The following is a 15,498-nucleotide window of genomic DNA, read 5'->3' as shown; positions in this document are numbered from 1 at the left end:
GCAGAATAATGTTTGTGAGTTATACACTTGAGCGTACATTGTAAAAGAGGAGTATGTCTTTTTTATTTGGTTCTTGTTTCTCGAAATGTGGTGTTCGTCGGTGTTCACGCTTAAGAAATTAGTCGTTGTCTAGCTTTCAATTATTCACCGTCGGTAAGATTTTGGGAAGATGTAGAGGCTAAATAAGATGGTGTCTTATTGTGTAAGTCCTTTGTACATCTTAACTTCATAGTGAATAATTTTCTTTGGGTGAGACCCCAGACGTAGGTTATTTAATCGAACTGAGTTATCATTTTTAGTGTCTGTTTCCGTTACTGTTCTTGTTACTTACTAAGATGCAGTATCTCACTCAGTATTATGTCTGGTGTTCGCTCAGTATCTCACCACATATTTTATGGATTAATCATTTTTTTCAGAAACATACAAAGTTAAAAATGAGTTTGATTATTTAACTCTCAAAATAGAGTTTGATCATCATCTATGCTACTACAAAAGATATACAGTATGTATGTATATTTACTACAAAAGCCCTATAATTTGTTAATTTTCAAAAGAAAAATTCAAATCCTTCATACGCAAGTTTTTCCCCCTCCCCTCGACTCTTTCAATACCATAAGCCCAAACATCACAGTTGAGCGCACGTTTCTGAATCAACAGAGAGATTGTTTACACGAGAATCAACAACAATGGAGAAAGGCGAAACCTCTGGCTCCAATTCTTCCAGTGATGATGTCTGGGCTAAACTAGGTAGCTAGAAAAATGATATAAAGAAAAAAAGATCATCTTTCTTGAATTTTTTACTCGAGATAAATTTATCTTTCAGTTTTTTAATACTGGTCTCAATCTTTATGCGTTGGAATGAACTATGTTATTGCATGACTTACTGATTTTTATTTTTCTCTCATTTTCCTTTTCATTCTATTATTCACTATGAATTCTGGGTTTTCTTTCTTGTTTCTTGATTTTGTGTAATCGTGGTTATGATTTATGTGCCCCTCTTAAACTTTTTAAGGTGCGTTGTTTACAGTCGTCTAGGTAATTGAAAATCGATTTGTGGTGTTCTTAGATTCCATCCCTGAGTAAAGACATTGGAGGGAGAAGGAAACAAAAGAGGAATACATCATATAAATGTAATTTGGTTGCTATGTGGCTTAAGTTTCCACTATAAGGTGGTTTGCTAAGTTGAATATATCTTGGTTGAAGATGATCACTTTAGGAAGCCACAAAAGTTTAGTCTTTTATCTAACTTGTCTTCCATAATTTTGGGTATTGATTAAAATGATCTCTTTAGGATTGTTATTTGTTACTCTGTCTCCGGTATTTATGTACGCAAATGAGTGCGATCTGCATGTACCCAGAATTTGGATTTTCAGCAAGCATATTACCACATTTTTCTGAAGTGCCGTTGAACTCGAGCTATTCAGACATGGAACTGAGATTGAGTGTGGGGTGATTGCACTTTTTTATACGTCTGCAAATGAGTGTGATCTCAATGTACCCGAAATTTGGATGTTCAGTAAACATTCTACATCTTTTTGCAGTGCCACTGAACTCGAGCTATCCAGATATAGAATTGAGATTGAATGAGGAGACAATTTGCTCAGACATAAAAACCCTTCCATGTGAACAGCAAGTATGGTGCCAGATAACTAGGGAGAAGGATCATACCTCTGCCTTAATGAAGAATAAGTGGTATGTCAGTATGTGTTTGGTAAGAATTTCTTTTAGTATTTCACAAAAAATGTTTGAAATGATTAGTTTTGTAGAGTTAAGTGAACTTGATAGTGACATCTCTTAGTTGATCAATCAAGTAAAAGTTTCCTGAAAAAGCCAAATGACTGGCCTCACAATGTGGTTTTTGGTAATCAGAAGGATTTATCTTTGTGTCTGATTTCTTTTTTCTTATGGCATGGATGTGTCTATGTCCTGGTTTGAAACATAGTGTAGACTATAGAGTATGCCAATCTTATCATTCTTCCAATATAATCGTCTAATAAACCTTAGGTATTTGCTTTTTGTGATTTATGGATATAGAATATACTATAAAAAGGAGTGCAAGAAGTACAGCCACCATAGTATTGATATGCACTAAATGTTTGGTCATTCATTAGTGGCATTTGGTGTGTGACTGTTGTATGCTGCGTGTACTGTTATATCCAAGATCTGAGTGAAGAAGGTACTTGTAAATTTGGTAAGGTAATATTTTGTTGTGGATGATTGTTTAAGGCGTTGGTTTATACGATATGTTCCTTACTAAAGTTGGAACAGCTAATACACAGGACTTGTGGTGCATGGTTGATTATCCTTTCTCCTACATGCAATTTGACCCTTGCAGATGACTTACTTGCTAGTTGCTACTGTCTGGATGTCCTTTATTTCATTCCATTTTACTTTCCGATTATTATCTCTATTGTCAAGGTTACCTATGTTTCATTTTTTTCTGTTATCCTTTTGCGATAGTGCTAGTCTATCTAGTTTCTTTCATTATAATACCAAGAATTATTTTAGAACATTTGGTGAACTGCTTTTCATTTTTCATGCCATTATTCAATTTTGTATAAAGATCTAAGAACTTGACACCTTCCCTTGTGGATACTAGTTGTAGTTCGATCCTTGTTGATGGTGCGGTCATAAGAGAAGATGATACGGCCACCATTAGATGTGGCAGCGAAATGATTCTGGGTCCCGCGGCTGATGGTGAGAATTGATACACCCAATTTGCATCTTGTCTTATTCCTTAGCATGTCCATTCTTATATTATATATATAGGGTTGAAGCCCAGCGAGAATGACTATCTTTCGTGAGAAATGAGAATAACGAATAAATCAATAAAATCCATGAATAAATCATTGTAACACGTTAATAACCATATTCGTGGATTTTACCACATTTATCTATTCATGGATTTCAATACCGCATTCATGTGTTACAATGATGGATTTTATTGATTTATTTGTCATTCTCATTTCTCCTTGTATCATCTCTCTCTCTCTCTCTCTCTCTATATATATATATATATATCTATCTATATATATATATAGGTTTAGGATCAGGTGAGAATGTCATTTTTATGTGAGAAATGAGTACACATGCACAAACACCTAAAATCCATGAGCCCGAGATGGACAAACCGCATGCAACTAATGTGGTTGCTCACGTGTTACATTGATTTGTTCATCTCGGGATGTTTGTGCATGTGTAATTCTCACCAGATTCCAACCCTCTATATATATATATATATATATATATATATTATTGGAAAAGTCTACCCCCCCCCCCCTCATGGTTATAGTTTTAATTCTCTAATTATGAAATTTACCCTTAAATCTTGAGTATGAAGAATTTTTTGTTGTACCATACTTTTTTTATGCATTGGTTTGGGATACATGCTAAGTTAATTAGAGAAATTGTTCCACGAGGAAGCAAGTGGCTGGACAACCTAGTAGAAACACAACTAAAAGTCTAGAATGATAAATCAACAGTAAAAATTAACCATTCACCAGAACTGGATTTGAGAATGAAAGAGTAACAAAGTTAAAATTGTAAGCTTGTGAGAATTCTATCTGCTTGTTGATTATGAATTTATGAGTATAGTTTTTGGTCCTTCAATGGGCTATAACAGTCAATGATATAGTGACAAGTAATATATTTTTGCAAAGTTCAGCATTTCTATCTAAACAAAACAAGTATTACTATCAGCTCCTGAAACTATCATACCTTATATAGCCAATCCAGGGACCGATTCTTGTTAACCTTATAATGCCAAGGGGACCCCAATAGTTATTAGTCATAAAACACTTCTTTAAATTATGTTGATTGCATAATATTCTGGTACATTAATGGAATGTTTTCATTACTATTAGAATATGGTGATGGTGAGTTGCAATCATGGGAAACTAGTCCATCCTTCTGGTCTTTTTGTCAGCTTGCTCAGAAAGCACGTTCAGAAGTCTTCAACTTACAATTCATTCCCTGCTAAAAAAAAAAAAACTTACAATTCATCCCTTTTTGCTACTATCATTTAAATTTGGAACATTTGTGTTGGTATATATGTTCCACAATGTAACAACTTTAAGATAGCTGGAGACTCCTTCCTTCTGCATTTTATTGATACAGGGTTCTTGAAGTATGTGTTCAAAGTAATGCCTGCAAAAGAAATTTGCAAGAAACAGCTGAAGGTAGACAGCAGCTAGCCTGCTTCTTGGTCTTTGTTATACAAGTATCAGAATTTTCCTTTTCATTTATGCTAACGGCAAGCATCAATTTGGATTACTTTTTTAGAAAATGTTCTTTTATTTGTAGATAACTCTAGATCCTGAGCATGCCAAGTGCCCAATATGCTTAAATGTTTGGCATGACGTAGTAACTGCAGCACCATGTCTTCACAATTTCTGGTTTGTTACTCCAATCTCTTCATGTAGCTGCACTTTCTGTTTGACCATATTTTAATATCTTATCAAGATTCAAGTCTCTTATCGTAATGCAGCAATGGATGCTTTTCAGAGTGGCTAAAAAGGTGTCAAGAAAGACGTTCTAGTGTTATATGTCCTCAGTGCAGAGCAGTTGTGCAATTTGTTGGAAGAAACCATTTTTTGCATGGTATAGAAGAGGTACTGGTCCCCCCCCCTTCTTTTTTTTTTTTTTTTTTTCTTTTTCCGCTTTTTGGTTGTTGTGGGGGGGGGGGGTGTAGTTCAGTTAAACAGATTCAGATCTTGAAAAGGATTTTATGCCTAGGTTGTCTACTTTTCATGTGTGGTTACATTCTATAGTTTTATAATGGCTAGTCTTATGATTCATAATTTGTTTTCTTTCTTTTTTAATGGCCTTTTGACTTTGGTTTGTTGGCAATGGCCTTTTGCAATTGAACTCCTCCTTCATGCAGGATATATTGCAATCTGATTCTTCTCTGAGGCGTTCGGATGCAGAACTTGTACTACTGGATTCCTGTTCATTAATTAAGTCACCCCTCGTAAGTATTATATATTGCTCTCTGGATGTAAGAGCCACTGGGAGTCTGGTACCCCACCTCAAATGTATTGATGATATCATATGTCAAGGTCATATATCATTCTCTCAACTACAAAAACTAGGTTAGCCGTACGCCTAGAGGATACTCATGTATGGACAGATCTCACTGTCACACATGACACAAGCTAGTGAAGTTTTGTAAAGTTTGGCATACTCCTCCTGGATCATCTAAGTTAGCTTAAGACTAAGATTGATATAATAGTTCTGTAGTTTCATCAGCAACATGGCAAGACTTCAAATTCAAGTTATGGGGGTGACTTTTGCAGCTGTCCCTAATAAACTCTCTCTTCTTAATATTTGAATTCAAGAATTTTTGTAAACAATTACTTATTGAACTTGAAGATTTCCGGGTCTGGATGTCTTCAAAATAACAGTTCTAGTAAGTGTTTACTTAGGATTCTGTCCAGTTTATGTTTGCTTCTTTATTACGATTGTGATACATGTTTACAATTTGCTTGCTTTTCCTTGTTTGCTTAGCTCTTTTATCATTTAAGAACAAAATAATCTTTACGTTTAATAAATCACAATATTGGATTTACCTCAGATGGTTAATATTTCTTATTTTAGGTTGTTAGCCGTGGAAGAAATGTGAGTCACAAGCGGTCCCGTGCTCCACCTGCTGAGGAGAGTGGAAGGGATTTGTCATGTCCTCAGTGTGGTAATGATACAATCTCTTTGGGCTATGGCTTGTTTGTTGCGCAAGCTCTTTGACTGATAAGTAAAAATTTCACGTGTACTTGTTGCTTCCAAACTGAATCAAATACAATGCATTATTGAGAATTTATGGTAATATTTCTATTAGTCGGTAATCTCAGTCTCCATGAGTTATTATAAAAGCTACCTATTAGTCAAACTTTTGATATCATTTTCTAGTTATTGATATTTAATTTGTCTCAGGTACTGAATATGGTGGTTTCCGGTGCAATGATAGAACAGTTCATCTTCAATGTCAAACATGTTCTGGCATGATGCCTTCTAGATCAAATGCTCCTGTGCCACAGCACTGTAATCTCCTTTTAACCCCTGTACAGGTTATTTTTACTATATAGATATAGTAAGTAGGGATTTACTTTGTGTGATAGAATAGATTGATAAAACATAAGGATTGAATATAAGGATAAGATGGTCAAACAAGTTCAAAATTAATCAATCCATCAAAGTAAATGGTAGATTGGCTTGGATTAATTTTTTTTATCTATATTAACTAGCTATCACTCAAAGTAAATGCCGCCTAAGGGTTTATGAGGCTAAAAATTGAAATGCTTAAGGAGGTCACGTGATGCTTAGAAGTAGGCTTGTGGATAGCATATGAACAAACTAAGAGAAAGTTTAGAAGTTTAGAAAAGAGAAGATTGATTACATATCTTTCTTCTTTATTTATTTTTCTTTTGATGAACTGTCGAAGTATGGATAGCTTCTCCCTTTACAGGTTTAGGATGTGACCGAGCATTTTGTGGTCCCTACTGGCATGCTATGGGGGTTGCTGATTCTGATGTCTATTCTGTATGCAGTCATGAAACTCTAAAGCCTGTAAGCACATCTTTTTATTTTAACTTCTTCTAATGTTAACAATTTATATTCTTGTTAGCTAGATCAAGATAGTATATCTTCTTGTTACTTTTTACCTAATGTGTGATATTGTCCTTGAAGCTCTTTTAATATTTTCTGGGGATCGTTGAAGTTTGTCATTTTCTCTATTTCTCAATGATTCAATCTCCTGTGCTTAATACGCTTGGGGGCGTTTACTATAAAGGATTATCCTAGATAGATAACAATAGTAAAAATAGTATAGCCTAATCCATTATTTACTTAGATGGATTGGAACTTTGGGATATCCCAAGGCCCTTGATAGCCTCTATAATTTGCTAACTTTGCTTGATTCATATCCCAATGAAAGGGTAGCATTGGAGAAATCCTTGTGATAATGATAAGAATACTCAATCATGTATATTATCAATCATGAAAAGTAATCGCTCAATGGGGATATATTAAAAAATATGTGCTCTCTATTTGAAGGTAATTTTCAATGTCTTGAGAATTAGAAATTCAATTTTAGAAACCCTATTATCTCCTAAAAGTATATATATTGCTATTATATTGAAAAATACGTGCTCTCTATTAGAAGTTAATTCTTGATGTTTGAGAATTAGAAATTGAGTTATTACTGTTTAAATACACCAACTTTCCTCCAATTTCAAATTTTAACATGAACTTTCAATTTTTTATTAAAATACATGAACTTTAATACTTCCTTGATTTTTAACACCGACCCCATATCCTCTAAATTGAATCTGAGGTGGTGTATCTGAAAGATGATTAAGACTCATCGGCGACACTTCAGTAAACGTTGTACTTCTGTACCTGTCCTCCATGAGTCCTAATCATCTTTCAGATACGCCACCTCAGATTCAATTTAGAGGAAATGGGGGTTGGTGTTAAAAATCGAGTAAGTATTAAAGTTCATGTATTTTAATAAAAAATTGAAAGTTCATACTAAAATTCGAAATTGGAGAAAACTGTAGATGCCTTACTTTCGTTTCTTGGCTAAACTTTTATGGTTTTCTTTGATAAGGTTAGGAGAAATGCTACTATGCTAAAACTGAAACATGAAAATATCTTACAGATGGAGATACAGTTGTCTATGAATATAGTTTCTGAGGATTATGTTTTATCTGCTATTGTTTCTTGATTGACATTTTTCACGTTTCAGATTGCTGCCCATTCTCTCACTAGAATACCATTTTTGGCACATGAAAAGAATCGACACGAACAAGATGTATGGAACTTCTTTTATTCTTTATTCTACTTTTCTTTACTGTTTTTATCTTTAAAAAAAAATTACTTGTTTTATTTCTGCAGATAACAGAGAAATGTATCAGGCAGATGGAAAGACCATTGCAGGATGTGATTTCAGAATGGATAAGAAAAATGAGTAACCGGGAAGTAGGTAATCACCGATCAAACCCCCATCAGGGCTTAAAAGCACTTGTAAGAAGCAAATATTCACATATGCCTTGAATCAACTTGGGGATAATAATCTGCTGGTAGACTGCTATTGCTATTTGGATAGATTGCTTTGAGGATTGACTTTTTTTTTTTTTTTTTCTTTTCTGTTATTTGAAAAGCTTGTATTGTACATGTGCATCATAAAAAAGTACTCCCTCCATCCCAGGTTTTAGTATCCAACTTTCCTTTTTTGGTCGTCCCACATTTTAGTATCCATTTCTATTTTTAGTAAAAGTAGGTGGGACCCTTGCTCTACTTTAATTATTTTAACACTCGCATAAAAGGTGGGGGGACCTTTATTCCACTCACAACACACCCAACCACTTTATTAAAACTTGTGCCACTCTCAAATGGATACTAAAAGCTAGGACGGAGGGAGTATTTAGTAACATCGTCTATAATATATCCATATATAAGTAATATTTCTACGCATGCATGAACGTGCCTTCCACACGAGGAGTGTGTTTTGAAAGTACAAATCAATTTCACTGGCCTATTTTGAGAACAGCTAAAACCTTAATAACTTCCTTTCAATCAGTACGAAACAATCTCAGTATTTTTCAGCAAACTTGCCAGTTGATGAGGCTGATAAATGCTGTTTTACATGGTAAAGTATTATGGCTATCAATGTGAAAAAACAGAACCCTTTTTTGGTCTGATATTCCTAATTTCCCATGCTAAGAGTGAAAACTCTTGACAAAACTCATTATCTGTATGAAGTTCATGACTTTTTTTTTCTCTCTTCCAGATAGGACAATGCTTCCATTGAATCACTCGGAAATGATTACTCCCCAGACCTATGTTTGCCGGTGAGTTCTTTTCTACATCGCTCTCTTCTTGGTTATATTCTCCTTGTAGTGGGTTTTCATGCTCTTATATTGCGGCATTGAGTAAAAAATTGTGACATGCATCTATTCTATAAGGTTAATTGCCTTGAAAGATTAACTGTAAGTGAGTTTGCAACTACAACAGAACCTTTTAATTATAGTAATCAATACATCACCTTCAACTTTATTTTTACTCATGTAGCTACAACATCTTAGGTTACAAAATGTTGAAGTATCCACCTTTACTACCAAGTAGTACTTTAACAAGACGTGGTTGGCATTTTTGGGAAGCATGCTCGCATTTAAGTTGTTGCATGATAGCTATAGAAAAAAAAATACAAGTATCCGTAATGCTACAACAGAGAAGTCGTATTATGTTGCAAAATCACCTAAAGCTGGCGAGCTTAACTAACCCATTTCACAATGCGTACAAGTGATGTGCATTCTGAATATGGTCCTTATTGGACAGGTGGCACTTGGACGAGGATAACCCATTGATATAAATAGCAGAGTAATTTACTTTTCCACTTATTTTATCATGGCAAATTGATACTCAACCATAACTGGTAGGGAAATGCATTTTCCACGAAACAAGTGGTTCTTCAACTATTCTCTCATGTAGCTTTTACTTCCCATCTTTTTTCTGGATTATGTTTGACGTGACTTAAAAACTACAAAACATTGGAACATATTTGACAGTGAAGCTTCTAAGCATGAAATATCCAATTATCTTTAAATCTTACTAGACTAGTTTGAATTGGTCTATGTTGATTGCAAAACATGTTTGATTGTGTATTTGTTCGTCATCCTTGCTTATGGTCAATCTAATTTTATTAGCAGTATGCATTTGCTAACCATTCGTTAAAGAGTATATTGATTTTTTCTTTAATTGCAGCGATTGCTATGACAAATTGGTCTCATTCCTATTATACTGGTTCCGGATCACATTGCCAAAACATGTAAGCTACTTACTCGGGGCATTTTCTTAGTTTTACGGGCTTTCAGTATCTTATGTGGATTTAGATGATTAGAATATATTTACTTCAATATACTTCTTCAGAGTTTGCTGGAGCCAAAATTTAAAGGGGGAAAAAAGGAAGATAAAAAAAAATAACTATGTTGGTTATTTGCTGCATTAATAGAAGCACAATGTGAGATACGGAAAAAACTACTTTCGATTCACTTGAAAAAGTTTGAATGAAAGCATTGGTGTGATTTATGCGTTTGTTGTTGGAAAGGGCCAGGGATGGAAATATATAGAGGGAAAGAATCATATGAAAACCATCCATATTAGGTTAACTAGAAACCTATCTAGTCTATAGATCTTGATTGATGGATGGTCATGATTAATTTTCAAATAGAGTAGTGTTTTCTTACGCATGCAATAATGTTTTTTTCTATGTATTTTTATGAGACTATATAGATGCGTTTTTGGTTATTTGCTGGATTATTGCTCGTGAGTTGGAATTGTATCCATGCAGTGTCTACCTCAAGAAGCACAGCAACGAGAAGACTGCTGGTATGGATATGCATGTAGGACACAGCACCACAACGAGGAGCATGCTCGTAAGAGGAACCACGTCTGTCGTCCGACTAGGGGTGCTCGTACGCCTTGATGTACGTTTTGCTATCACTTTTGGTGCCAATCCATTTTGTTCTCGTAACAAATTTGCGTTCCATAATTTGCACTTTGAATGGTTTCATGTTCTTTTCGTTAGGTGCTATTATTGCAAATTGCAGTTGCTTCATATTTCTGCCGTCTTATCTTCTCTGCTCGTCTTGTATTACTTTTTTATTAGTGTAAATATAAGAAATAATAGTGTTAGCCATAACTTTATTGGTTTTATTTGATAATGATTTAGAATGTGTTCAGTCTTTTATTTTATATATATTTTCAATATTTTCCATTTTGGATATGCAAAGAAAAATGAATCTCATTTTCAGAATATTTTATATTCAAGATCATATCTTGAAAGATTAGTCTTTTTCCAGTGGGGAAAATTTTAGCAAGATTAAAAATAAATAAATTGACAGCCTTTTCACTTTTTGTAAGAGTAATTTTCTTTAAAAGAAAAAAAGAACTAGTATATATTTTCATGCTATTGCTATAGTACAATATCTAACAAAATAAATATAAAATAAATTTTCATATGTTGGAAAAATGCTTAACTGCTAGATATTAGTGTGGTTTTACTTTTGGATTAATTGTCTGAGTTAGTGCATAAAAACAAAGGATCATGAATATCAACCTTTTTATTTCCATCTAATGAGAACTCACGTTACTAACCTCTTCAAACATTTTACAAGATTATTTTATGCACAAGAAGCCAAAATCGATTAACGAAATGCATAACTTTTAAACCACGAAAGATTCTAACGTGTGATTTTACATGACATTAATCGATGTCATTTTCAAGGGTAACTTTATTGAAGTTGAGGCAAATTTTTCTATATTTCATTACTTCATAACTTAACCCTAATAAGAAAGTTTCCGAGTCTCACAAGTCAGCACATAATAAGTGAAAAAGCAACTTAACAATAACAACCACTAAAAGAAGTCCTTATCGGAGGCGTGGTGGTAAAGAAGTCCTTATCAAATCTATCATTCAAGCCGTTCCGATGTACACGATGAATTGCTTCAGAATCCCGTGGGCTATTTGTAAGGATATTGAAAGAGCATGCGCCAACTTCTGGTGGGACGAGTCCGATAAAGGCAATAAAATGCACTGGTGTACCTGGGACACTCTTTGCATACAGAAATCAAAAGGAGGTATGGGCTTCCGGGAGCTGGCCGCTTTCAACAAAGCTCTCTTGGCAAAACAGGCGTGGAGAATTATTAAGTTTCCAACTTCTCTGGTGGCTCGTGTTCTTAAGGGAAAGTACTTTAACTCTTGTGATATCTTTGAAGCTATATGCCCCTCTTTTGCGTCCTTTTCTTGGCGCTCGATTTGCTGGGGGAGAGATCTTCTCAAATCCAGGGTTAGGTGGCGAATTCGGAATGGAGAGAAGCTCAGGGCCTTTTCGGAGGCGTGGATCCCTGGAGTGGGTGATGGTCTTGCTGCTGCCAAGGAAGGGCGAGACCAACAAATGCTCGTCTTTGAATTCATTTGCGAGGAAGGCCGGTGGAAAGTGGAGGCTCTTAAACAAAACTTCTTGATGCATGAGTGGCATGCGATTTCTTCTATCGAGCTGTCACAACGAACGGAGGATGATCGCTACTGGATTTTTGATGAAAAGGGAAGATACTCCGTTAAATCGGGGTATCTCGTGGCCGTGGGTTTCTTCACTTCTGCTGCCTCTACGACGTCCCTGGAGTCTTCAAAGTGGTGGAAGACAGTCTGGCAGCTCGATGTTCCGCCAAAAGTTCGGATTTTTTTGTGGCGATCCCTCAACAATCTCATTCCCACTGATCTCAATCTTAAAACCCACCATGTTCCTACTATTGGCATATGTTTTTGGTGCAATTAGGATTGGGGTTCAACCACGCATTGCCTGATCTTCTGCGACTCCGTCAAATCGGCGAGGAAGAGGACGTGCTGGTGGACATGGCTGAAACGGAGGAAACACGGCCCTTTGCTCCCCCTTTGCCGTGATTTTTTCGATAAGTTTGGCATGGAGGATTTTGAGCTTTTTTGCGTGGGGTTATGGTGGAGCTGGAAGTGGCTTTGTGATAGAAAGCATGATAACCCTTGCCATGGGGACCTGGAGATCTTGGGCAGCTGCGAGCTCTTCTTCTCAAATTTTCGAGAAGCGCATGCTGACACCGCTGTCCAGCAACATCTTTTGCCGCGGGTGGGTGATCATCAGTGGAGCCCACCTCGCCGCGGCGTTTTGAGGATGGACATGGATGCTCTATTCATGATGATGGCAATCTGGTTGGTGTTGGGATTGTTGTGCGTGACCAAGCTGGAGCGGTGCACACGGCAGTGGCGAGAAGAATTGGTAGAACAGAGACTACCCTTATGGGAGAATTGCATGCACTCTTGCTGGGAATTAATTTTTGCTTGGAAAATGACCTCGGGCCTTTGATGGTCTACACTGACTCTCTTTTGGCAGTGCACATGCTTAGTGATAAACCCTCTGGAATGGATTCCCTCTGTGATGATCTCTATGAAGCTTTCATGCAAGCTAGGGAGAAGATTGTTCTTCATTTTTGTCATGTTCGTAGGGAAGCCAATAGGGCGGCCCATTGTCTTGCGAACTTCGTTGTTTGGTCGAATGATGTAATCTGGAAGTCGGATTTCCCGTCCTGGCTAACAGATGTTGTGAATCGGGATTTAATTTAAAGCTTTCTTTTCCCCTAAAAAAATAAAATAACAACCACTAAAAGCATAACAACATTGTGTGTGTGTTAAGATGAAAGTAGAGTAATTAATATTTGAGGTCAAAATGTTCAAGTTCGAGTCTATCATTATGCGGAGTTTAAAATATTTGTTTAAAACAATATAAAAATTATAATAATTGTGCATGTATATTTTTTTGAAATATGATTAATGTCAGAGGTCAACAGTTTTGAATCTATCGTGCAAATTCCTACGCCACAAGTGTAAGCTCCAATTCCTTGGCTGGGTCGAACAATTCAGAAACGACCCCAATTTCTCCTTATTGTTTCTTGATATATTGATATTTATTTATTATTTAGAATGTTACCATGTTATATCATGCGAAACTTGTGGCAGCACTAGGGCTGCGGGAATGTACTGAAAATTTAGTATATCGGTTATATCGTACTGAAAAATACTATCCCCTTTGTCCACTAAAAGTATGACATTTTTGGTGGGCATATGTTTTAAGAAAATTGATGGTGATTTTTATGTTGTGGAAAAATCTCACCAAAATTTGAAATGAGTGGTTGAGATTGAATTAATGATGACTTTTTTGTAAATAAATGGTGTTTTTAAGGATAAAAGATAAGAAAAAGTGGTGTGGCCATGTCTTAAAATGGAAAGCCTCATACTTTTCGTGGACACCCAAAATGGCAAAAGTGTTATACTTTTCGTGGATGGAGGGAGTATAAAATACTGAACAAAAGATATATCGTATTTTTCGATAAGGTATGATACCGTATCGAAGATTTTCGATAAGATAAAGGTAAAGGTTTTCCAAATATTGAGATATATCAGTGTATATTGATGCCACTTTATAAATTGAAAAATCAATAATATTTTATTAAAAGTATGATATTACATCAGTATATACTAATATACCAGTATTAAAGGTATATACCGAGACAAGATATAATATTGCATCATCGATATATATCAGTGATGTGGTATCATATGTTGTGTTGGTATACTGTTGTTAGCAAGTATATACCGGTGTACTATCAAAATTTATATTTTTATAATATATAATCCATCCGTGCCATTGAAGTTGGGCCTTGAGTCGTTTCCTTTTTTTTATTTTATTTTTTTTATAGCAAAAATTAGACAATTTAAAGCGATAATTGAAAAAAATTAATTGTACCCCTTATTTTCCTTAATTAATTCACCTGGCCCAAAACAATGCATTAGCCTATTTTTTAAAAAGTGAAAGTTTCACCCAAACTGTGTATCTTCGTCTTCTCCGCCGCTATACCCATTCTCACTTCGTCTTCTTCATCGATTTTTCGCCAATTGTTTGACGGAGGGGAGAGGGAAGCGTAGAGGGAGGTGAGAGATCTGTCGATTTGAGGGATTCCCCGATTTTTCTCGATTTCTTGTGCTTGAGCTCCATGGCGTAAATATGGGTTGGTGATCAAGGAGGATTCAGATGTGTGAATCGAGGGATTTTTGAGGATTTTTTTTGAAGCTTTTCTAGGAGCTCGATCAGATCGTCGTCGTTAAACCTTTTGCCAAATTCTCTGCCAAGGCCACCAACATAACCGAAATCCCAAACTCCATCTTCGTCGATTGGATCGTTGCTGGCACCTCCCTGCCGATGTGCTTCACTAGACTATTGACAAGTCGGAGGCGGAGAGATTGATTACTAAAGCCCTAAAATCTCGAAATAAAGCTTTAATTGAGGTTGCTGGGGATTTTGGGGGTGGGGGGAGGAAGATGGGTAGGGAGAGGGAGAGGGAGGAATATTTCTAAATTAAAAATTTTGGACTTAAAAATAATTCAAAATTACTAATTATATAAATAACTACTTAATCATAAATTTACAAATATACTTAAATAATTAAACAATAGTTCTTTAAATCTTGTGCTCAAAAGAAACGCCTCAACTTCCGCGGGACAATGAATTAATACAATATATTTTTATATATATACTCTTAAAAGTATTGATTAATATTATAAAATGTTGTTTATAATCTATATTGAGATCATTGTATATAAACGAAAGAGCTAATATACAATTTAATATGATTATAATTATAAAATAAGTTGTATCTAACTTATATAACAATCCATAGTGATATCAAAACAATTATTGGTTAAAACTTAAAAGTGGTGGGATCTATATTTTTTAAAGGGTTAAATTTTTTCATTTATTGAACATGCTACTTATAGTGGGACAGCTCAAAATGGAATACATGTCAATTTTAGTCGGACATAGGGAGTATAATTTTCAAGTAGATATTTGAAAAATAAATAAATGGGATTGATATTAAAGAATATATTTTATTATGTAAAATTTTGAAGTAGCCAAAATG

General features: G+C 35.2%; 1 protein-coding gene across 2 annotated transcripts; it reads left to right on the top strand.

The window, feature by feature from the left end:
• Positions 1-532: 532 nt before the first annotated feature.
• Positions 533-10,693, top strand: LOC131021385 (uncharacterized). Of its 2 annotated transcripts, XM_057950554.1 has the most exons (16): positions 533-747; positions 1,542-1,692; positions 2,600-2,697; positions 4,117-4,178; positions 4,303-4,394; positions 4,487-4,610; positions 4,883-4,969; positions 5,596-5,686; positions 5,926-6,033; positions 6,458-6,558; positions 7,739-7,804; positions 7,888-7,975; positions 8,783-8,843; positions 9,757-9,820; positions 10,343-10,478; positions 10,580-10,693. In XM_057950554.1, the coding sequence occupies exons 1-15, from the start codon at positions 687-689 to the stop codon at positions 10,475-10,477; spliced, it is 1,389 nt and encodes a 462-aa protein (XP_057806537.1). In that variant the 5' UTR covers positions 533-686; the 3' UTR covers position 10,478; positions 10,580-10,693. The 2 variants fall into 2 exon arrangements, with proteins under 2 accessions (XP_057806537.1, XP_057806536.1); XM_057950553.1 differs by having other exon boundaries at positions 10,343-10,693.
• Positions 10,694-15,498: the final 4,805 nt, after the last annotated feature.

This window comes from Salvia miltiorrhiza, chromosome 4 (genome assembly GCF_028751815.1).
Source record: "Salvia miltiorrhiza cultivar Shanhuang (shh) chromosome 4, IMPLAD_Smil_shh, whole genome shotgun sequence".
Lineage (NCBI taxonomy): Eukaryota > Viridiplantae > Streptophyta > Magnoliopsida > Lamiales > Lamiaceae > Salvia > Salvia miltiorrhiza.
Note: the sequence above shows the minus strand (reverse complement) of the source record. Positions and strands in the feature narration are given on the sequence as shown.

Coding starts and splice junctions, on each gene's coding strand:
- LOC131021385 (XM_057950554.1), top strand. CDS start 687: ATGGAGAAAGGCGAAACCTCTGGCTCCAATTCTTCCAGTGATGATGTC. Junction 7,976..8,782: donor AATGAGTAACCGGGAAGTAG/GTAATCACCGAT, acceptor TCTCTCTTCCAG/ATAGGACAATGCTTCCATTG. Junction 8,844..9,756: donor CCCCAGACCTATGTTTGCCG/GTGAGTTCTTTT, acceptor CTTTAATTGCAG/CGATTGCTATGACAAATTGG.